The 25,146-nt window shown below is 33.1% G+C and overlaps 2 protein-coding genes and 1 long non-coding RNA gene across 4 annotated transcripts in view; 2 read left to right on the forward strand and 1 right to left on the reverse strand.

The window, feature by feature from the left end:
* Positions 1-171: 171 nt before the first annotated feature.
* On the forward strand, positions 172-2,528 carry LOC105200656. Its single transcript, XR_850986.3, has 5 exons — positions 172-272; positions 459-776; positions 961-1,021; positions 1,778-1,903; positions 2,180-2,528. It is a non-coding gene; the product is annotated as an uncharacterized LOC105200656 (long non-coding RNA).
* A 5,287-nt stretch (positions 2,529-7,815) lies between these two features.
* Positions 7,816-25,146, forward strand: part of LOC105200655 (putative fatty acyl-CoA reductase CG5065) — a 104,725-nt gene continuing 87,394 nt past the window's right edge. Inside the window, exons 1-4 of the mRNA XM_011168298.3 lie at positions 7,816-8,063; positions 8,330-8,381; positions 11,665-11,753; positions 12,034-12,085. The gene's annotated coding sequence lies outside the window, so the exon portion shown is untranslated. The remainder of the gene's footprint in view (positions 8,064-8,329; positions 8,382-11,664; positions 11,754-12,033; positions 12,086-25,146) is intronic.
* Positions 12,613-20,412, reverse strand: LOC105200653. 2 transcript variants are annotated; one of them, XM_026137105.2, is made up of 5 exons: positions 20,011-20,412; positions 19,282-19,395; positions 19,068-19,193; positions 18,164-18,259; positions 12,613-13,221 (listed from the first exon to the last, which is right to left on the reverse strand). In XM_026137105.2, exons 1-5 carry the CDS (start codon positions 20,100-20,102, stop codon positions 13,149-13,151), a joined length of 501 nt encoding a protein of 166 aa, XP_025992890.1. In that variant the 5' UTR covers positions 20,103-20,412; the 3' UTR covers positions 12,613-13,148. The 2 variants fall into 2 exon arrangements, with proteins under 2 accessions (XP_025992890.1, XP_011166597.1); XM_011168295.3 differs by lacking the exon at positions 12,613-13,221 and adding an exon at positions 17,109-17,464 and having other exon boundaries at positions 20,011-20,366.

Genomic DNA, 25,146 nt, shown 5'->3' on the forward strand with positions numbered 1-25,146 from the left:
ATTCATCTACATTTTTTAAATTGTTATTTAGAAGTGATTATAATCTGAGACGTGTCTTAAACATAATAATAATTTATATCGTAATGCGAAAAATGAAAAGACAAAGTTAAGATCGATATACGTAGTATCGATCTTGGCGCGTGAAGTCGACTGCGCGAAGACGAAGCCGCTTCTCGCCGTCTTCAGCTGCATTCATGTTTCTTTCTCAGAACGCAAAGGACACGGGACGGACGGGCTCCGGAACGGAGGCGTCATCGCGGCTCATTTAACAGGTGAGCGAAACTTCATATTAACAGTTATTGTCAATGTAATTATCGCGTAACGTGTATAGATTCGATGCTCGTACGTTACGCGATCGCGGCGCAAGCGCGGCGTCGAGCTTGACGCGTGTAAAATTAACCGCGCGAAAACGAAGCCGGCTCACCATTTTAACTCGCATTAACGTCTTCTGATTGCAGAAGACAGCGAACGCGATGCAGATCAAAGCGGGAGCGAGCGACGTCGCAAACGTTAATAGGTATATCTATATCAATCACGCGATAATTTAAGTTTGCTGTTGCGGAATATGCTAAGCTGAGTGCCGGGACATCGTAGCGTTGTCGCGCGCGCGGTGACGCGAACGCGGCGTCGCGTCGGTCTTGTCGCGTGAAGTTGTCGCGAAGACACGAAGCCGCTTCTCGCCACCTTCAGTTGCATTCACGTTTCTTTTACGGGGCGCAACGGACACGGAATGGACGGGCTCCGGAGCGGAGGCGTCGTCGTGACTCGTTTAGCAGGTGAGTGAAACCTCGCATTAATATAGTTATTGCCAAAAGTTAATTAATCATCGCGCAGATTCGATACGCGTGCGTTGCGCGACCGCGGTGGGAGCGTGGCGCCGAACTTAACGCGTAAAGTTGACTGCGCGAGGAAACGAAGCCGGCTCGCCATCTTGATTCACATTTACGTGTCTGATTGCAGAACGCGGTGGATGCAGGATGGATCGGAACTGGAGCGAGCGGCGTCGCGACTCGTTTATCACGTAAGCGAAATCAATCTCAATCCCGATCGCGTCAATATTATCAGCTTAGCTGTCGCGTAATATACAAATTCTATACTCATACCGGTGATTCGTACAAACGCGTATTTCGCTATAATTATTCGGTCGAAGGTATCGCGCTACTTGTTGAGAACGGCGATATATGTATATATATTATCAGATTGCAAGTAACGCGCGAGGATGTCGAGCTTATAATATTAACATGCTTTTAATGTATAAGACGAAATAATAATTGTCATAAAAGACAACGTACATTTGTTGCTTGAGACGCGGACCAATGCATAAATGTGAAGTTGAAAGCGGGATGAGTAGCGTCATTACGTCACAAGTGCGGCGTCGCTATGAAGTTGTCCGCGCGGGAAATGAAACCATTTCGTTTTCTTAACTGCATTTACCTTTTATTTGCAAAATGCGGCGTACGCAGAAAGCATCAACTCCGGAACGAACTTTATTACGATTCATTTAATTAGTAAGTTTACATTAACCATGCATTTATTTTTAAACAACACCTAATTATCGCATAAAACATAGATTCAATATTCGTTTGCGACGTGGCGCGCGATTCTTGTATTTTAGTAATATATTTTCGTTAAAACTTTATCCTTTTATTACATATCTATCAACATTATAAATAAAAAACGATACTTGCATGCAAAAATAATTTTCCCATACATTTATTTACAATATTATTTCTATTTTAATATTTTTTTTGTATTTGAATACTTTTTTGTGTTACAGATTGTATAGTATCGTACTACAATTCTATTATTGCATCGTGGAAATGTAATCTGAAGAGGAGATCTGACAACTCGGAAACAAATTAGACTTGGGGGAGGTATCAGGTCTCAGTGGAATAACTTTGCGGTAAGCATTATTAGTTACATACGTAAAATTAATTGTTTGTTTCCGTTTCTTTAGTCATTTTAATTCAATTTTTAAAAAATAATAATTAAAGAAAAAAATATTTTAATATAAAACTTTATAAATTTATTTTTAAAAAGTTATTCATTTTACAAAGTATAATTATAATATTTTAATTTAAAAACAATTAAAAAATTCTATGCATGTAAGAATTATCTTTTAAATTGTTGATTAGTTTAAAAGTTACTTTAATAATAATCTTATATTTATATGTTACAGATTTATCGTAGCGATGTGTCTAATAACTCCACTGTCGCACATCAATTGCTAAGTGATAAAAAAAAATTTATAAATGAGGTAACAAAACTATGAAATATAGTAAGCCATTTTATTTTTTAATACTATAAAAGAAACGTTTTCTAATAAAAATGTAAAAAAAAATTATAAGTTTAAATAAATAAAATTATGTTCAGACATAATAGTAATTCCATGAATTAAAATTATGGACGCAACATAATAAAAAAACGGAATTATTTTTATGTCTATGTATTATTACAATTTTAATTCGTGGATTTAGTATTACGTCGCAACACAATTTCAATTCATTAAATTATTATTATGTCGTGCCATAATAAATATAAACTAAAATTATGTCAAAGCATAATAATAATTTGATAAATAAATTAAAATTATAACATAATAATGTTTCCATAAATTAAAATTGACATAAAAATAATTTTGTATTTCTATTACATCGCGTTCATTACTTTAATTTGTGGAATTATTATTATGTCCAGACATAATAAGAATTCATAATTTTTATTGTGGCCGTAAAAATAATTCTGTCAAGACATAACTTTAATTAGATGAAATAAAATTATGTTATAACAATTTCATTTATTAAGATAATGTCGTTACATAATAATAATAATTCCATGAATTAAAATTATGGCAAGACATAATAATAACTCTGAATTATTATTATGTAGTAATATAATTTTAATTGAATAAATTAAAATAATGTGGAGACATAAAATAATTCTATAAATTAAAATTATGTCAAAATATTATAATAATTACTTTAAAACATAATACTAAATCCAAACTTTTATCATGATTCACAAATAATAATAATTTAAGAAATAAAAATTATGTGTATATCATAATGACGAATTGAATAATATTGAATTAAGAAATACAAAACTAGTAAATATAGTACAGGTATTTTGCAGAAACATAAATAAAAAAATTAACGCAAAATACAATTTGGTATGTCCATTTTAAATAACCATAATATTAAAAATTTGTTTGCTTGTTTCATTCGGAACTCATGTGAATACATGAATTACCTATAGAAAATTTATGCTAAACAATATATAAATTTTAACCAGACAGGTTATTCATATTTTTTATTAGAATACATTAAAAATGGAAACAGAAAAATACAACTAATAGTAAATTTCTGTAAAGGACTATAATGGACTTGTACATACACAATAAGATATTTCATACAATTTTGTTAATATAATTAGAACATTTTTTGCAGTGTAAACAAAAATATAAAATTTTCTTGAAAGATTTTATAATCTTAAACAGACATAATTTATTTACATTTGCTTTATGCATAAAAAACATTTTTTTTTCATGCAAAAAAATTGTCTGTTTATAAATTATTCCAAAAAGATTTTATATAATCGTATATATAAAAAATATTAAATTGTTGATTTAACACTAATATTTTTATGTGTAAGTGCGTTTTGGTGAAACTAACAGAATTTCTGATTATTATAATAAAACTCGATGTCTTATAATCAGAACGTTTGATAGACTTTATTATAAACTTGGCAAAAATAATCCTTGTAATTCCTATATTTTTTATTTGTCCATTTTACAACAGACGTAATGGTTGACTCCATCAAATTTTTAAACAACGCAACAAGACTGTATTTTTTCAGTGCATTTATATTTCGATTTCATCTATTCCGCGTACAAGACATTGCAAATCGAGGAAAATATATTTCGCGCTTGCATGTAAACATGTGCAATTACAGGATACGATTCGATGTTAGAGACCGTTGCAATGTGCACTCTGACTACACGTTATCGGTTCAACGAGACCACGTCTCATTGAACTTAACGTCTAACCGGCCGATCAGCTGGATTAACTACGATCTGTGAGCATTTCGCGGGTTGACAAAAGCACCCCAGAAAGTGCGTCTCCTTTAAGTGACTTGCTGCCTGCGACTATGGCTTGTAAGATACAAGTGTCGCATGAATCGTGGTTAAAAAAAGCTTAGTCGACGTTAGACGTGCGTTAAACGTGATGCAAAAAGCAGAACACGTTTGCAACGAGCTCACTATCGATCCCGTATCCATCGCGTCCAAATTGCTGATTCGTTATTTCGTTAATCGCGTAATAAGCAATGTCTCTTGCAGGTGCCACGAAAAGATGCTTGCAGCGCTACAAAATGATTTTTTTAATGCAGAAATTTTTTTATTTTCATGTTTAATTCTTATTTTTATTCCAGGTTTTCGTGATAAATGCACTAGACATTGTGATTCGTTCAGAAAATAATTTTTGCGTTTGGTTGAACACATCTGAAATTATGGGGTACGATTCGGTATCGGAGACCGTAGCAATGTGCACTCTGACTTCTCGTTACGTTATCGGTTCAACAAGACCACGTCTCATTGAACTTAGCATCTAACCGGCCGATCAGCTGGATTAACCACGATCTGTGAGCATTTCGCGGGTTGACAAAAGCACCCCAGAAAGTGCGTCTCCTTTAAGTGACTTGCTGCCTGCGACTATGGCTTGTAAGATACAAGTGTCGCATGAATCGTGGTTAAAAAAAGCTTAGTCGACGTTAGACGTGCGTTAAATGTGATGCAAAAGGCAGAACACGTTTGCAACGAGCTCACTATCGATCCCGTATCCATCGCGTCCAAATTGCTGATTCGTTATTTCGTTAATCGCGTAATAAGCAATGTCTCTTGCAGGTGCCACGAAAAGATGCTTGCAGCGCTACAAAATGATTTTTTTAATGCAGAAATTTTTTTATTTTCATGTATAATTCTTATTTCTGTTCCAGGTTTTCGTGATAAATGCACTAGACATTGTGATTCGTTCAGAAAATGATTTTTGCGTTTGGTTGAACACATCTGAAATTATGGGGTACAATTCGGTATCGGAGATCGTAGCAATGTGCACTCTGACTTCTCGTTACGTTATCGGTTCAACGAGACCACGTCTCATTGAACTTAACGTCTAACCGGCCGATCAGCTGGATTAACCACGATCTGTGAGCATTTCGCGGGTTGACAAAAGCACCCCAGAAAGTGCGTCTCCTTTAAGTGACTTGCTGCCTGCGACTATGGCTTGTAAGATACAAGTGTCGCATGAATCGTGGTTAAAAAAGCTTAGTCGACGTTAGACGTTTGTCAAACGTGACACAAAACGTAGAATTCATTCACAACGATTTCACTATTGATCACGTATCCATCGCATCCAAATTGCTAAATCGTTATTTCGCTAATCACATAGCAAGCAATGTCTCTTCTACTTGCCACGAAGAAGATATTTGCAAAGATTTAAAATGATTTTTTTTTATTTTATACTTTATCACTAGAAAAAGGTTGTGTTGCATTTAGAAACCTGGTAAATTCAACCAATATATCTATTCAAGAACGGACAAAACAGAAATCTTGTAGGAATTAACAAATTATAGTTAAATTTATCAGTCAGATTATTATAACAAAAATCCTCTTATAATTCACAGAAATTCTGCTTCTGGTTTTACCAGAAACATTCAATGATTCAAGTTTTTTTAATATAATCAGATTATTTTTCTTATTGTAAGCAAAAATATAAAATTTTGTAATTATCTTTTATTTATTTATATTTTCAATGTATCACATTTTTTGAAGTGCAAATATGAATAAGCTGTTCTAGTTACATTTTCAGATATATAAGCTCAAGTATAATAGATAGAACTTAGGAGAGCAGACTCATATTAAGAGGTTACACCACAGTAGAGAGCAAAAATTTAACGTTTTTTTGCGACTTTTTTTTAAGTGGAAGGAAAAGTAAAAAGGTAATTTTTTTTATGAATTTTGTTAAGCATGTTTTGAAGTTTTAAAAAAAATTTTATTTATTAAAAAATATTACAAAATGGCTGCCCAACAGCCGTTTCTGCGGAACGGTTTTTTTGGAGGGGCTCCGCGGCACGCAGTAGAAGTGCAGCAAAAATTAATCTGGAACAAAATAAAAAATTTTTTCTTAAACTACGTTAGTATAGCTATAGAAATATGTAGGGGATTTTGAAAATATTTATTTTTGTTAAATTGGCGAGTATTTGAAAAAAAAGTTTATTTTACTATCAAAAAACGGGCACTTATTTATACCTAAAAAATCGAAATATTAACTTATCGAAAATCGGCTAAATATTTCTATGCGGAATGTTGTTTTAAAGATGTGATATTAATTTGGAGTGAAAAAATAAAAATTTGTTTGAGTTATGCTGCGTGCCAATTTGAAAAACGTGTTTCGAGAAAAACGCGTTTAAAGTTTTGACTCGTGTTTCGAACATGATAAAATAAAAAATTTGATTATTAAAAATTTTTTACCTTTAATCTGCTATTCTAGCACCGTAAAGCTGACCTTTCAAGTTGCTAAACTCTTCCTCGTTTTCTTTCCTGGACGCTTTTATGCCGGAGCGAGCCTCTTTCGCTGCGTCCGTTAAAGAGCGCTCCGCGCGTTGTATTCGAGCAGCGTCCGCCTCTAAGCCAATTTGTAGGATTGTGGTCCAATGTTCATGTCCATCACTTTCATTATTCTTAAAACGTTTATCAGTTCATCATTAAAATTACAAACAGCAATGTCACTTGCTATTTGTAATATTTTCTTTCCGCTTGAATAATTTTTAGGAGCCAAGTGCCAGACTGTAAAATTAAAACTTTTGTTGCTGTTCTGCATATATCCTCCCAAGCAACGATTCAGCAACTCGTCACTCGGCTCAAATCCTCGTAGATTGGTCTGATGGCTTCAGAAACTTTGTTCACTAGTGCCGGCTTATCATGAAAGGAGTCTAAGGAACCCGTTGCTTGCGCCTTCTTCCATTCGCACCAAGACTCTGAGCATTTTTTGTGCTGTGGATATGGCTTGCATACACTTTCTTTTCACTCATTGTAACTCACATAAATATCAAGGCTACAAATAACGTGTGAAAAATTAGCACTGCAAAAGAAAATCGTGATTTCGAATAACTTCCACACAAAATTTACGTCTTCTCTCAACATCAAAGGACGCTGTACTAACGTACTTTGTGTTTAAAATGCTTGAAAATGTTTCTAACAACATCTATTAGTGTATTAAAGAAGTTAAAAATTGAATGGTAAGACATAATACTGTACCCGACAAGCAGGTGTCGTATTTACCGCAGGTAATCGTTTCGGAGCAGTCGGGAGGGGTCGAGAAAGAGCTCGAAATTTCAATGAAAACGATTTCTGGCAGATATAAAACCGTTTGTCTCTTATTCTAGAGGGTTCAAAGGATTTTTTAAGCCAATAAAAAAAATCGATTTTTTGAAATTTCTACTATGGTGTAACCCCTTAACTAATGTGAAATCCTGAGAAAGCAGGTAATTGTGTTAAAAAATTATATTTATTGCTCTAATTATATTATTAATCGTGATTTTTTGTAACTTTCTTGAGAATACACCCATCTCAATAAAAAAATCATTTTAGAAATTTTTTATTTTTTTAATCCAATCGTAATCGATTCGTTATTACTCGAATTATTTGTTTGTGATATACAGCTAGATGAAATAATTTGGTCGTGTTTAAATCTATTTTCAAATACATACCCCCATAAAATTAATTTTTTATTTGCTTCAGCGAACTTATTCTTTCCATTTATAAAGCTAACGTATACTCGTCGATGATTTAAATAAACGAACCGCAATCGGTTTGTCGCGTCGCGAGTTTGTTCCGGAAGTGCCGTTTAAGTAATAGGACTTAATTAGTCCTCGGGCGCAATTTTCGTGTACTTAATCCGAGTGTTCCGCGAGTGCAACGAGACGAGGAGGCTCAACAACCCGGATGTGAGAAGTGATGGTCTGGGGAGGTGAGGAGAAGCATCGAGCTCCAGCGGAGCAACTTTGAGGTAAATATAACTTTTTATTTAAAATTAATAGCCTTTTTCTTCTTTTGTGCGATTTCATTTCAATAAAAAAAATGAATACTTAAAGAAAGAAAATTCAAATTAAAATTATTTGAATTTTGTAAATGTATTTTTCGGATATGATTGCATTATTAAATATCTAATTAAAAGGCGAGTTAAAAAAATAGACGTGCGTGTAAAAATAAATTTTTCAAATATTGATTATTTTGAGCGTAGTTATAATTTTTATATATATTTGTATGTTACAGTATCATCGCAAATTTGTGGCTGAATAACTCCGCTCCGTTGCGTATCAGATCTGTGAGTAAAAAATCAAATTTTATTTGTAAAATTTCTTTTTCTAATTTTTATATTCTGAATATTCAATTAAAAAATGAACAACGCTTCCACGCGTAAGATATAATATATAAATAAATTATATTTACCACATGTTGCTCCGCCGATGCTCGGTGCCTCTACTAGGCCTCCTGCTCCTCTCATTGTCAAATTGTCCGGATTTTTAGTATCGAAGGCACAATACCTTTTTTTATATAACACTCGCGAAAGCAGATCATGACGATACTTTGCACTACACTCTCGAAATCGAAGCTAAAAGATACGATAACGTGAGATTTTATCAACGAAAACATCTCATAAACGCTGTAATAAATGTTAATAAACATACTATTTTCACGGGGATCGGTGCGCGTAAGCAGATTTAGCAAATGATACAAGAGTCCATAATGATACGAGAATTCGATGCGACGCAAATAAGTCTCACTAAGGCCGGTATTCATAGTCGATTCTTATATTTAAGATCATCTTAAATAACACCTTAAGATGCCATCAACCAATCAGAGAGCCATATTAGCATTTTAAGAAGTTACTTAAGACGATCTTGAAATAAGAATCGACTATGAATACCGGCCTAAAAGTATGAAATCGTTGGGTTGAGACTGCGTTAGCCGAGGCGCACGCTGCTGACCGACGAACGGGTTGTTGATCGCGGCGCCAGGTCAACGTTCGACAAGGCCACGCCGCGACCCGCCACGCATCACGTGCCATCTAGTCTAGCTCGCCAGACGCTTCCCCCACTACTCCCACTACTCCCACTACTCCCACTACTCCCACTACTCCCACTACTCGTGCTCGGCGCGCAGCGGCTCGACCATCTCCGCCGCCGTTCGGCAATCGTCGTTGAGCTGCCGCTGCTCCGGCGTCGCAGCGCCACTGCTACCAACGTTCCCGTCGCCATACTGCGCAATACTGCGCCATATTCGTCTACTGTTTCGCCGGTTGTCGAACGTTACAACAAAGCGTTTCCGTGCTTCTCGCGTGTTCCGAACCCGAATTGCGTGCATACAAATACGGTCTCGAGAGTGCCGATGTGATTGCGAACGAGCATTCTGATACGCATTACGCAGTGAGCCGCAGTGTCGCACGTAGAGGTGATCGCGAGTATCGTGTGTTCTTGTTGTTGTTGCGTAGCTTCGTCAAGTTTGCGCGCGCAAACGTGTTCGCTGGAATTGGATACTTCATCTCGCGGTAAAATATCGCGAATGTCAAGTGAAGCGTTACTTGTCGCCGTGCGATCATATTGAGTATAAGATTTGCAATCGGGAGTGAGTTTGTCTCGTTTCTATTTACGCGTGCATCCATTAAATTCAAGCGACTCTCGCCGCTGTCTCGGGTGACGTGACGCATTGGCCGCTAGTTTTCTTTCGCAAGCTTAATACCTGTTGATACTCTCGCATGCGTTTCGTCTTTTATTCACGTTCGTGTGTAATGTATTTATCAGCGTAATATCGAGAGTGTCGAATCGGCCGGTCGTGTATACGGTTATGTGTACGGTGCGAGAACAACAAACGAGTTGTCAGCAGACTTTCAGTTAAAAGGTAACATCTGTGGAGCAACTGATAAATATTTTATTAATTGTTGTGTATTTCTTCGTTTTTGCATTCGTATTTTTGTAATCCAAGTGTAAAGTCCTTTTTAGACGATCTATAATTTGTGACAGAGTTTGAAACAGAATTCTATTTATAATTTTATATAGAAAATATGTGAACAAACAAGTAACTTGCACCTGAAACCAAGATATGGTCGTGTAGATGATTAAATATGACAGGCTATATTCCGATATACACTATCAGTATTGAAAATGTATAGTTCAAGTCACATGTACTATAGATTTTCAGTACTGGCAGTGAATCTCAGTACGCAGTCACAGTAAATTGTCATTTATAATTCACGAGTATTCGTACACTGTATTTATATATTTCATGAAACATGCACAGTTTATAAATACTTGTGAATTGTAAATGACATAATCTACTGTGACTGTGTACCAAAATTTACTGTCAGTACTGAAAATTTATAATATAAGTGAAATGAACTATAGATTTTCAGTACTGGCAGTGTATATCAGAACACAGCCTGTCATACTTGATCATCTATATGTCTATATGGTTCCAGGAGCAAATTACTTGCTTATTAAACTGAACATAAGAAATATCCTTGCCAAATCTGTCAATGCTTATGCTGATACATTAGAAAAGATTCTTTCTAAACTAAAATGTTGTTTAATCTTTTTGTACCTGACTTTTCTAGGGATAACTAGCATCAAATTCATGTCTTAGTACAGATTTTTAAGGTTGCTGATTATAAATCTATAACCAAAATTTCAAATTGCAGAATGGCAGATTCAATATAGCAGATTAAAATATTACTCAAATCCAACAAGATTTAATGTTTCTATCTACTATATTGAATTTTGAAAATTTGATTACAAATGCATAATCAGATCCCAAAAAGCTTTGAAGCAGGCCTAGCAAACTGTGACTCGTCAACCATTCTTCTCTAAGAATATGTTCGGATTCTCTGTGGAATCTTCTCTAGGTGTCATTTTATCCTTATTGTTTACTAAATGTTAGACAAGAATAAAATGATATCTGGGGGATACTCAGAAAAGAATTCGAACATACACCTGGAGGAGAACAGTTTACGAGCCAAGTTTGTTTGCCAAGCCTGTTTTGAAGTATGAGTTCATTAAAATTAAAAAAAATTTTACATTTTGGTCTGTAATATTGAATCCACTATTTTGATAGTAAATAACGATTTTTTTTTATAAATAGTCCTTACATTGATCTTCAAAATGAGCCCAGAAAGGTCTCATTATCTTAATTTTTGTGACAGATATGTGTTTTTTACTTTAAACTTATTTTATGAGCTTTTGACAAAGTATACAGATTAAAAAGGCAAACGCTTAAGAATGTTGATTTTTTTTAAGAGTCTTATTTTTTATGTTTAAAATGAATCCAAGTAGAAGTTGTTATTTTCATTTTTGTGGAAGATATAAATTTTTGAAGATTTGGCACAGTATACTATCAGGTACAAAAGGATTAAGGATGTATCTTAAATGGGTCATATCTCAAAACATTACTAAAAATATAAAAATTTTATAGAATATTCTAGTATTATACATTTGAATATTTGTGTAAAAGTTGAACACAATTTACTTTTTATTGGTTTAAAAGTTTTTTAATTTGTTGTGTACTTATGTTTTACATGTAAAATCGTAATTTGAATTTTGTGTTTTGTGTTATAGTATCATCAGACATGACAAACCAACAATCCAGATGTTCTGAGAGGAGGAGGAGGTCTGGGAAAGGCGGGACTCAGCGGAGCAACTTTGGGGTAAATATATCTTTTTATTTACATAAAAGTAATAATCTTTTTCCTGTTTATTTGATTTTATCTCAAAAATTAAAAAATACTTAAAAAAATAAATTATGTAAATTTTTTTTTACAAATTGAATTTTGTAAAGATATTTTTTGGATATCATTGTATTACTAAATATTCAATTGATAGTCGAATTTTGAAAATTTGATGTGCATGTAAGAATTAACTTTTGAAACATTTTTCTATTATTTTGAGCGCAGTTTTAATTTTTAAATTTTATGTTTGTGTGTTTAGTATCATCGCAGGTTTTGTGGCTGATTAACTCCGCTCGTTGCGCATCGGGTCGGTGAGTCAATTTTTTTATTTTTGCTTTCAATATTGTGCAAATGTTTTGTGGAGGATTGAGGAGAGAAACACTGAAAAAGAGTTTGATGATAGCTGCCCAATGATGGATGAAATAAAATGAAATAATTAAATATTTAATTAATATAATCAAAAATTTTACTTTTCTAAATATTTTGTAAATATTACTAAATTTAATAATACTTGCTAAATATACAGAAGAGTAAAATTATTTTTTGGTATTAATCAAATGTTTAATTAGCATTATTTTACTCACATTTTGTAGTTATATATATATATATATATATATATATATATAGTATATATAATGTATAATTATGTATATAATTACATATGGACATATGTATATAACCCAAGAAAAAATATTTATATATATAATTATATATCCATTTATATATGTATAATTATATATAAAAAATTTTTTCTTAGAGTAGTAAACAATAATTGCAATACTTTTTTTCAATGGATTTTGGAACACAACTTTGCTCATCGAACAGTAAACGTACAATAAATTGTTTAAATCTACAAAATTAATTATGAGCGAGTTTTTTAATTTATTAATTGATCAATTACATTATGCGCGAATGCAAGCAACTTTGTTCTATAAAAGCTCCTAAACCTATTGAAAAAAGTGTTGCAATTATTCTGCTGTTTACTATTGTACAACTTTAATATAAAAAAATGTGGTATTATTTGGGTATTACTTTGTTTATAACAACGAAAACATTAACAATGTTAAACAAATGACTATTGGAGAGTCAAGATGGTAGATAATCTAAACAACAAAAACTAGTATTAATAAATAATATAAATGATATAATTTAAAAAAGAAGATAAAAAAGATGTCCCATATATGATGCGCTGTGGCAGACCAGGTTTAGTGTATTATTGATAATAATTAGATCAATTTACATGTTTGCAACTTTTTAAAACTAATATTTTTCTTTTATATTTCCCTCATTATGTGGTTTGAAACATAAAATTGCTGTGCCGTGTAAACCGGTCCAATTTTCCATGAGAACAGACCTTACGTCTAGTAACCCTCTCTATAGTAACCTTAACCTTGAATATCGCTCCCGCGCTGTATTTGGGTTGGTGACCGAAAAATAGGTTTGCCTACTAAAAAGAAAACAAAACCATTAGCATGCAGAACAACATACATGTAATCACATGGTAAGGTGTGTGTATACGTATATAAATCGCTAAAAAATACGTTAATTTTTCGTGTACCAATTTTAGCACTCAATTTTTTAGACGTTCTTTTTCGGTTATATTGCAAAAACTTGATTATTACAAAATACGAAACAGTATTATAAAAATTGCTATACCATCTGGTAAAAGACACTTTCTAAATGTCTTTGAATATTAACATATTTTTAAAAAGTTTTATTTTCTGCATTTGTTTAAGAAATATTATCCATAAATAAAGCGGGATGTCGATTTGATGATTTTCATTTATTATATTAATTTGAATGTCATAATTTTTAAAAAATTAGAATATTCGGTATATTTATTCAATTAAGCTAACCTTTGCACCAATACTGATAAATTTAGACTTAATCGACGCATTTTATACAAAACGGAAGAGTCTGGTAGAGAAAAGCATCGCTCTACCCTGCAAATTAAAATATTAATCGTTAAAATTGACGACAATTTAGATTAGGATATCTGTCATATCAACGTAGCGATGTAAACATGCCCCTTGCATGCTGTGATATACTGACAGTACTGAAAATCTATAATTAATAATAACATATAATTACATGGACCTATCAATATAATATAAAAAGTAGTAATATACACATATGCGTACACAGTAAAAAAGAAAATGCTAATTTAACACTTTTGTATGTCCCAGAAAGTCCACTCTAAATTTTAAGTTAAAATAACTCGAAAGTTAAGTTAAAATAACTCTTATTTTAACTTAACTTTCGAGTTATTTTAACTAAAAATTTAGAGTGGACTTTCTGGGACATTGTATTTTTTACTGTATAGGGTAGTGGATTCGAACATATTCAATACGCGAAGCAAGGTTCACTTTATACTCCTCCCTCCCCCCTCTCCCCCGCTCATGTGTTTACTCTGAAATGAAGTTTATAATTGTCATGTTCTCTCCACAAATCATTTGCTAATTTTAATTATCGTGCTGATTTATTATTGAAATCATCAGTAGGCTTATTCTATAACTTATAATGACTATTCGGCATTGTTATAGTGTTGTTACGTAACTTTTTTACTATACACAATATTTACGACGATATGTACACTGTAACGTTACCTAACTGTCGATGAGTTACAAAATAGGTTTACGGATGATAATGGTTTACATTATATGTAAACACATGTTTCAAATTCGCGCACTTCTCACGTGCGCACATGGTTACAGCATGTGCATGTAGCCACGGAGCTTATTTCGTTACATTTTGTCGGTATGACAGGTTTAGTTGGTAACTCATTGATGAAGTTAGCAGACAGCTGCACATGCTCGATGCAGCGGTTGTCAACGAGGTTTTTGCTCAAAGTACCTATTACACTAAAAAATTGCTTTAATCAGATAATTTTACAACAAACATTACACTTGAAGAAAAGTTATAAACAAATTAATTCACAAAAATATAATATGAACGATTAATCTCCAGTCCAGCAAACGAAAATAAATTTAAATGAATTGAAAATTGAAATAAGAAATGAGCTATTCATCATGTTGAATTCGAATGTTTATAATATAATATAACATTCGAATTTAACATGATATCTAACTCATTTCTTATTTCAATTTTCAATAAATTTAAATTTATTTTTGTTTGCTGGACGCTTCACAGAAGCGCTTCACAAAGCTATGTTTTTTTTTTACTAGATTCTTTCATTTTGTATACAAGCGCATATAAAATAACAAAAAAATATTTTTTTTTATGTGGAAATATATTTTTTTAGATATTTTTTGTCTTTTGTACAAGTAAATTTTTAAATTAGGAAAAAAGTTAAAGTTTATGTATTTAAAAAAATTAGGTAATAATTCATTTAAGATTAAAATTTATTTAAAAGTTATTAACTTTTTAACTTTATTATTTAACTTTTAACTTTTTAATTAGTGACTAGTTAACTCTGTAAATATAATAGATGATAATTTATAAATTCTTTCTGATTAAAAGAATTTGTTGAAAAGATTTGTAACGTCATTGAAAATACTTTATTACAATTATAAATTAGTGTATAATGTAAATCTGAGAAAATTTGATTCGAATTTGATTTGCATTCGAATCAAAGAGATTCAATTCGATTCGATTTGATTCGATTCGATTCGATTCAATTTGGTTTTGAACGTGTCATGAAAGATTTGATTCGATTCGATATATCGATAATCTTATAAATGCTTGATTCGCACATCTTTACAATATTGTAATATTTTAATAATGTTACAGAAATATTGTAAATATTGTTAAAATATTTTGTGCGGTATAGATAAATTATGATTAAATTTTTGCAACAAATCCATAGAAATATTTTTGGATGAATTATGAAATTAGATAAATTAGGAAATTAGATGAATTATATAATTATGAAATTTGTAATCAACATTTTCCGTCATTAATGTTTTTGAATTTAAATATAAAATATAGCAGATTGTAAGAATTGTATATCGAAATTGGCGAACTAGAGCTCATTGTTTTGCAGAAAGGGTGTGGATATAAAAAATTTCTTAATTATTTCTTAATTAAACGATGTAGAAATAATGGAAAAAGCGGAAGAGGTAAATACATTCGCTCCTTCGACGTGGAAACCAACAAATAGTACAGTTCGTAAATAGCGAAAGAGGAAAGCAAATGAGAAAATCTAGAGGGGTATGCTTTTGAGATTGAAGGTGTTCCGGTAGTTGAGCTTGATGAGATGTGAAGAGACAGAGAGAGAGAGAGAAAGAGAGAGAGAGAGAGAGCATTGGATACTGTCGGATTGTGGAAGGATAGTGTGGGATAGTGATTCACTCGCTAGAAGACGAGGGAATGAGAGCAGACGGAAAAACCGCTAACCCTACATGATTTATAGCACAAGCTGTATCTAACAATAAGAGTTTCCGTTTGTTTCACTGACTTTGCACGTGATTAGCGACTACCGGAAAGTTACAAAGTTTCCTCTTGACAAATGGAAATCTTAGATCCACTAAAATTTAGGCCATTTGCTGGATTTGTTTTAATAGATCGATTCTTCTTTGATTTTTGAGCGAGATATTAATGAATCTATGATCATAATAATAGATATTTTAAGTATTTTGACCTAAATTTTCTATGCTTTTAATTAGCTCTATCACTTTCTTTGAACATATTTTATCACACAACTTTAAAAGTTTTTGCAAAACCGTGCAAATTACAGTACAATATTTCGACGATATGTAAAGACATGAGATTATAAAATCTTAATCACGTAGTAATATTGCAGTATAATTAAAAAAAAATTATGTATAGAAATGCAATAATTATGATGGTGTAACATGAGATTGTTAGGATAGAAAATGAAAGAATTTGTGTTTTACAATCAACTTTTATTTAAAAAAAATTCATCTATAAATAAATAAATAAATAATCTATCAATAAATAATCTACCAATTTTTTCTTTCTTGCTGTCGGGGTTATGAAAGAATTAAAATTCTTTTATATCTATTGTGTACACGCCTTATACGTATACAAGAACATATATGTATATATATATTTTTTTTGTCAAATTATATAACATTGATAGAAAAATACCCTAGTGAAAAAAATGCTGATACAATATTTCTTCTAAATTCTTCATATTTTAAATTTATGAAGATTTGTGAAAAAAAAAACTTTATTTTAAACTTCTTAAAATGTTACAAGTTTTTTCGGAAATTATAGAATAAGAAATCTTAAAATATTTTAGAATTCGTGCAGGGTGATTATTAATGAATGTTCCCACTTTGTACCATAGGAGCCTGATTTACCGACGGATATGTATTTTTAACATATTATATTAGAAATTACAAATGCGTGCTCCTATGGTAAAAAGTGGGGACATTCATTAATAATCATTCTGTATATATAAAGAATTCTAGAAAAAACATTTTTCACACAGAAATTTTGAAAGCTTATTTGAAAGATTTTATGAAAAAGTTTCACTAGGATATCTGAATCTAAGGAATTTATAATGTTCTTCATGCATCCCCCATCTCCCGCCACCATGTCGGTCGTATGAAATAATCTGCGTTTCGTGATTTCGCTAACTCCTAAGTGCTTGTTCCGTGAAACAATGGAATGTGTCAAAGAATGTTTCCTTTTTGTGTTCAGGCTCATCCCTCGTGATAAACGCACGCTTTCATTCGTCGGATGATTAGGCGGTCTCAAATCAGCTGAAAGTAAAATATGATAAGTTAACGTTAAGATGTAACATTCAATGGAAACGAATTGGCATAATTATTCGTTTAATGATAGGAATTAATCTTTCACGATTGGACTTAATAAGTTTTGCAACATGCACTAAAAATTATTAATATAAAATAAAAGTTGTAATCTCCTCTCTCTCTCTCTCTCTCTCTCTCTCTCTCTCTCTCTCTCTCTCTCTCATTCTAGGACGTAATCAGCGGAGCTGATTATTTCTTTTGATGTAAATCGGAATGATTGCAAAATGTCGCGCGTGCGCGGCGATAAGAGACGAGATGGCAGAGGCGCCTGCGCCGCCACCGCTCGTGAATCGACGTTCGTGAAACGGCTGAGATGACTTTATCATCGCTGATACAGCGATAGCCTTGCGTCATTCTCGGAGCGTGGCTCTGTGTTTAACATTAACGACTCTTTCGAATTTACGACCTACGCAATTGCGTACTTATCGAAGCGCGATTTACGCATGCGAAAAACGTCGCGCGCCGCAAACGCCGCGCGCGCACCGCAAAAAGACGACGATGATCTTCGCCGACACGTCCTTGATTTTTCGCATTCTTTCGCCGATTTTTGTCGCCGGCGCGATTATATACGACGAAGATTCGCGGTCTCTCTGCGAGAGAAGTTCTCGTGCGAATCCACAATAAATAAATCGATGATGAAACGCTTACCTAATTAGCGGGTACGCGGGATCCCCGATGTGTTTCTCTTTGATAGGCACCAATTCGGTAGCAGCCTGGTCCACCGCGAACCGCCTTCGCCGGCCGCTGTAACGTCATCGATTATTTACACACAAATTCAAGAAATGGTCACGTGCAGCTTATTAAATGAAATTATAAAACGTGAACATTACATAAATTACGGAGTAAAAATGTATAAAATTATATACTCTCTAAATCTCGTGGCATAGAAAAATCTCTCGGAAAAATTGCGCGAGCTAGATCTGAAGCGAATTTAGACTTTTTTTAAAATGACAAAAATCAATCGAAAAATTGCGCAAGCTTAATTTTTACGCTACAGCAGTCAATGTTGACTCTTTTGCAAATGACAGAAATTACTCGAAAAATTGTAGAAGCTCAATTTTCATTCTAAGAATGAATTTTGAATATTATCAGAATGACAAGTCATTCGAAAAATTGTACAAGTTAAATTTTCAACTTTTTAAAGATCACTTTACAAGAATAGAAAGTATACATTATTAAAGATCATAAACATCCTTTCGCGATCCAACAAGAGAATTTTCAATTTTGAATTATCTTGCCTCAAATTCGGATATGTACGAAAAAAAGTGAAAAAACTTTTCAGGTCAAATAATGGTAAAACCGTATTCTAGAATGTCGAAAGAGTGTATTAGATTCTTTTCTAAATTAGAGGCCAAACACTTTTTCAAAAACACTATCAGATATCTTCAGTGATCCGGTTGGATTAGAAAAAGCAGCGAAAGAATGGGATCATGGAGGGATACAATTATGTCATAAATGTGCTGTTATCATTATCATTTTCATTATTCTTTGTCCTTTTTTTTCTCTTCCTATTATATGAATTATGTGTGATTTTTTAAAATTAAATTCTTACATTCTCACTGGATCCAGGTATCCGTATGATCGCGTTATGTTCAGCGACCGCTTGCCATTGATTTTCGACAAAGTCACAAGCGTCTCCAGCTCGGCTCGCCTCTGATCCGACAATCGTCTTTGTCGTCTGCGAACACGCAGTCGGTTAAGTCGCGGTTTCGTCGCGATTGGAAAAAAAAAGAATAAAAATCAAAATTCGATTCGAGTTAACTCACGATTTGGTCAGAATCGGCAGATCTTCCTGCGAAATGAGCGACGAGATCGCTTTAGGTTCTGAAAAATTTTCTGCAGGCTTCGAGGCACGTGACTCCAGCGTGTTCAAGAATGACCTATTACAAAATAGAAAAAAGAAAAATGAGATAGCGAGTGAGATAGAAACCCGGAAGTGCCTTTTATTTAAAAAAAGAAAAAGAAAAAGAAAAAAGGCGTACGAATTATCGGATACGTCTCTCACGATTACGAAACGATCGTTTGGTATGTATTTATATATCCGAAAAGGGCCAATATATTATGTCATCAGCATGATGCAACAATGTTCAATATATTCATAATATTGTTCTGATGTAACATGCATGCAACGAACGTAAGAAAATTTTTTACAGGGGAGAGCGAGAGAGATCGAACGGAAGGCTCGCGACAGAAAGGTGGCGTTAATTAAACGTTCATTTTCTGATTTTTCTACGCGATCGATTGACACACACTGAGAAAAAAAGTTATCAACTCGATTAAACTTTTTCAATTCAACTATTGAATTTCAGTTCAAGCGTTTACGTATTTAATTCCACTACATATATATTTAATCTAAATGCGCAGACGTTTAAACTGACGAAATTCAATCAAGTTGACAAATTTAGTCAAATTAACAACTTTTTTTTTTCTTTCAATGCACCTTCGCACGAGTGAAAATGAGGGAGGGGGGAGGGAAGACAAATAATAATAATTACCCGCCGTCGTCGGTCGTCGCAGGACGTCCGCAGATGAGGCTCGGTAGCGCGAGCGCCATGAAGATGCAGGTCACCACCGACGGGTGTCCCATTTCCGAGCGCTGGTACTATACTTTCGGTCACACGAGGAGAAGTGAAATCTCGCTTGGCGCTCGATTGCGCGGGGAAGGAAGAGAGAAAGGCGTTTCTCCGGCGAGCTTGAACGAGATTAAACACGAGATCTTCAAAAAGTTCCCTGGTTCGTTGTGTGTAAACTATTAAGTCAGAGTGGCGAACGTCAACGCATATATACGTAGGGATCCTTCGCGTCCCCCTCCACACACCGTGCGAGGCACCGACGCTTTTGCACCCGCGCCTTTCGATCTCGCTTCTCGTCAAATTGCATCGAACCGAATTATTCCAGATGCGCGAGAACCACACCGGTGACTTCCGAAGGATTCCGCCGTGAGCAGGATTCGCTACGCGGCGAAAATTCACCGTTAATTCGTCGCCGATACGTTCTCCAAATTGTTGCTAACAATGACGATTTTTAGTGCGAGAGAAAGATTCCAAGGAGAGCCGCGTTGAGAGATGCGCTTCCGACGTCTCTCGTTCTTTATCTCTCTTTCTCTCTTTCTCTCTTTTTTTTTATTTTTACAACGAATTTTTTTTTGTGCACAATGCATTTCATAATATAAAAACTTTTAGCTGTAGTGCCATGTGTATCGTAAAACGCCCTATATATATTCTACGAATGTGGAATGCATTTTCCTTGTTTCCGTCGGAAAGTGTGCGCAGTAACCGAGGACTTTCCAGCTCGATCTGATCTGACGCGTCCCCCGCATCTCTGCTACGTCGCATATTCAACGGGAATTTTTTTTTCGTTTTTTTGCGAAACGAGAAGTCAAAGTACACAAGACGTGCAAAGTACTCGTACGTTCCACGTAGCACGATTCGGCCGCGTTCGAGGGATCCGGGAACAGCCATAAATGCTCGTTTAGAAGCAAACCGAGCGCAACTTTGGTAATTTCGTAGAAGCACAAGAAAATGAACTTTTGACCTCATTTTGATATAAAACTTTGATTGGGCATAGATAGTGTAATTTATGTGCCATATCCTATGATTATATTGATTTACGACCGCTCCAAATTAAAATTGTAAGAAAATTCTACTTGATAAAAGAAAGCTTGCGCGTAATATAATCTAATATATAAAAAGATACGTTATAATCATTTATAAAACGTACAAAATTATATAAGATACGTCTGATACATTTTTTTTTCCTCTTGCACAATCTCTCTGTCCGTAGACAAAATAATTATATTCATTCTTTAAATCTCGTGTAGAGTAACAAATCACTCGATGAAAATTTGTACAGGCTCCCTTTTAGAGTGGCGTTTTACTCTACGAGAAATTCATAGAATATATTTTCATTGTACGTACATTTTTTTTTTTTTTTTTATTGAGTAACGATTTTAATTCAAGCTAACAATTACAATTCAAATTCTCAATGTAAATATTGAGCCATTTAACGCGGATACAATGTCAATATTTCTCTGTCAGTCTATATTGCAATATTATGAAATCCCGTTAATGTGTTTAGACGCCGCTCTTGAATTTTTGCTCCAATCACGGACTTTCGCTATACATCAATTAGACGCCATTAGATGAGTCGCTTACCATTACGAAATCACTCTACTGCCACGCTGAGCGTTACGACTCCCAGCATTTTTACTTCTTACTTCCGGCATTAATCTCTTATTATATTTCAATCGCTAAACTTTATCGCGCGACGCGTAATGCGGAAGCAAGTATGATGCGCGACGAACTTTAGAACATTATGCGCCTAACGATGATACATATCTATAATTTTCTGTTGACTCGGCATTTTCTTCTCTTCGAGTGAGACTCAAGGCAACGTATGTTCAAAATTGAAAGGTTTTTGACCAACATATTTGTTTCCCGTCACACACGAAAAGAAAACGAGGTTTTGCTAAAGAATCTAAAAATTTAGTTGAATACGCAACCAACAAACAAAAATAAATTCAAGTGAATTGAAAATTGCAATTCACTTTAATTTATCTGAGTTCGCGCTTTAGAGTCGAGTATTTTTAGACTCAAATAGACATAAATGGATTGAAACGCGATATGCGCTGTTTATTATTTTGAATTCGAGTGAATTCATGTCTCTATTATATTATTTTTGGATTCAAATGAATTGAAATATGAAATGAGCTATTTATCATGTTAAATTCGTATTATTTTTGGATTTAAATGGATTAGAAAAATCTGAAGCGCGAATTTGAAAATGTTAAAATAAATTGATTTCTATTTTGAATTTCGATGGATTTATGTCCTCATTATACAATTTTTTTATTTAAATGAATTGAAATACGAAATGAGTTATTCATTATTTTGAATTTGGATGGATTCATGTCTCTATTATATTATGTTTTTTTTTTATTCAAATGAATTGAAATACGAAATGAACTATTTATCATGTTGAATTTATATTGTTTTTGGATTCAAATGGATTCGAAAAATCCGAAGCGCGAATTTGAAAATGTCAAAATGAATTGATTTCTATCCATTTCATTTTCGTTTGCTGTGGGATCCGAAAATAATTTTGTTAGGCTATCATAATATTTATGTTGGACTCTCAAACTGAATTGCTAGAATGTCAAAACTTTTTGTAGCATTGCTCATGTATTCAGCTGAATATTTAGATACTCGAATAAAATCATTTTTTTCATGCAATAATTCGTGCTGAGAATAATGTTAGGGTAAAGTGATGAAACTTGCAGCCTCACAACATCAACAGAAACGATTGATATTCTTGCCTAACACGTTTAAAAAAAAATGAAAAAGAAACGAAAAGGAAAGGGGCGTGCAACAAGATACGTATGAATTTCATAACTCATTACGATAAACTTCATTGATTCGAGGCAATGACGAAGACGACAACGAAACGACATCGGGCGGACGTTTATGTTGATCATCAACGAATCCACCATCAGAAAAGAAAAAAAAATTGATTGCGCGCGGTCATTGGAGGCGCGACGATCAAACATGCGTTTTGGTGAAACGTAATATTGTTGGATATGATACGTCGGATGATTCCTCCGTTGCGAAACGCGCATCATCGCCCACGCAAAAGTTGTCAAATAACTTTGTATCTACCAGATAAACATCGCATGACAACATGTCGCGTTGAGCGTTAACTGAAAGTCAAGATCACGCCGCGGTTTTAGTGGTTGCATCTCGCTCACGGTCTGGTTAGCGATCGGGAATCGCTCTGCTATTGGAAAAAGTCATTTGGTTGCACAAATTGGGAATCTGGTGGATTCAACCGGTATTACCATTGGAAATCGCACGAATCAAAATTCTTCTAGAAATCACCAGCACGATTAAATTACTTTCTGCTAAATATGTCTCCAGAATTTCTTGTTGATGATATCAAATTTATTTAAATCATACGTACAGTAATTTAAAGAATTACTCTTATGAATTTAAATCAATAATATTAATTATATGTATTGAACACGATCGACTCTTAATAGCGTGATTGAAATTCAATTGACTTTAATTTATTTAATTTCTTTTTTCAATATAACTTTTTTTTAAATAAAAAAGTCTAACGAATATTATTATCTAACGAGAAATATATAATGGATTCGATGTCGAAGTCATGAAATTGATATTTCGATATCGATTCGATTTCGACTTCGATTCGATAGGTCATTTCTCGTTGGGTAGAAGTTTTATAGATTCAAACTGAAAAATGCTAATCAAACTGTTATTTTTAAGTCTATCAAATCATTCTGGCTGTAAAATATTGTTCAATCAAAATTTCTGATGGAAATAAATCATTGAAGTCGTTGAAACGAAAAATGAAAATTACTGAAATATTATTGAATATCAATAATTAATCAATAATTAATTATTAAATGCGGTTGTAAGAATAAATTAATATTAAACACTTATCGTTACAATCTTAACGCAGTTATACGAGCGATCGATAATAAATACGACAATGATCATTAATACATTTAATTAATACGGACACAAATAGTCTGTTTATATTACAATTTGCTAATATTGATATTAGATAACAGTTGTATAAATGTTTTGATCTTCGGCGTGGCTCCTCTTCAATGTAGTCATAGAATAGAGCAAAGTAAATGTAATAGTAAATAATAGTTGATGGCTATTAGTGTCCGGATTAATTAATTACATCTATTGAAAAGCATTGTATTTATTACCGATTACTCGTAACAACGTTCACAGTGAGAAATGATCTATCGACTCGATATCGAAATGATTTCAACTTGATAATTTCAATGTAGAATCGATATCGAATTGACATCGATTCCATTATCGTTTCTTGCTGGGGTTAGGTTTGTAACAGCAATTGTATTGAATTGCTGGATATATTTCAGTGTTTATATATATATATATATATATATATACATACATACAAATAATTATAATATATATATATATAATATATATATATATATATATAATATATCAAACGTAGAAATTTTGCCCTTTATAATGAATCCAAGAAGACTTACGATTTTTTTTTTTTACGAACTTATCACAATTAAAAGAAATGACAATTTTTCAGTAAAAATTTTTAATATCATTTCTTATCAATTTCGCAAGGTTTAATAAATAGTCTGGTGAATAATTTTATTAAACTTATTGCGTTCATTGATTTTTGTTTTAAACTTTCATTTTTTATACTCTTAATGTCTTGTATCTTATATCTTCAATTGTTATTAAAATTTTAATGAAATGATATTGAAAATAATCAATTAAAAGAGATTTTTCTATGTGATTTTCAGTAATATTTCAAAGCTACTTATTACAATAGTAAAATCTTTCCACTAGGGATAAACAGAAGTTCTGTTTATTGTGTCCAAAACAGAGTCTACCATCAAAACATTTTGTCCAATGTAGATTCATTCATATCATTACGATTGCATTACCGTTTCCTGTTTACAAGTTAAATCTCTCTTTTGCTCAAGTGAGCAGAAGCACCTCGACATTGATCCGAGTGGAATGACCGAATTTTCAAGTGAATCGTAATTTTTGCTCGAACCATCGCTTCTTGCGAGATGATAGAAATTAATCTTTCGTTTAATAATAAAG

This window comes from Solenopsis invicta, chromosome 15 (assembly GCF_016802725.1).
Source record: "Solenopsis invicta isolate M01_SB chromosome 15, UNIL_Sinv_3.0, whole genome shotgun sequence".
NCBI lineage: Eukaryota > Metazoa > Arthropoda > Insecta > Hymenoptera > Formicidae > Solenopsis > Solenopsis invicta.

Bases quoted from the DNA above. Each gene is read 5' to 3' on its own strand.
- LOC105200653 (XM_026137105.2), bottom strand. From the start codon at position 20,102: ATGGGACACCCGTCGGTGGTGACCTGCATCTTCATGGCGCTCGCGCTA. The intron at 18,260-19,067 runs GTAAGAATTTAA...ATGACGTTACAG, and splicing joins TACCTGGATCCAGTGAGAAT to CGGCCGGCGAAGGCGGTTCG. The intron at 13,222-18,163 runs GTAAGCGTTTCA...TTTTCTTTTTAG, and splicing joins CCCGCGTACCCGCTAATTAG to TAGGCAAACCTATTTTTCGG.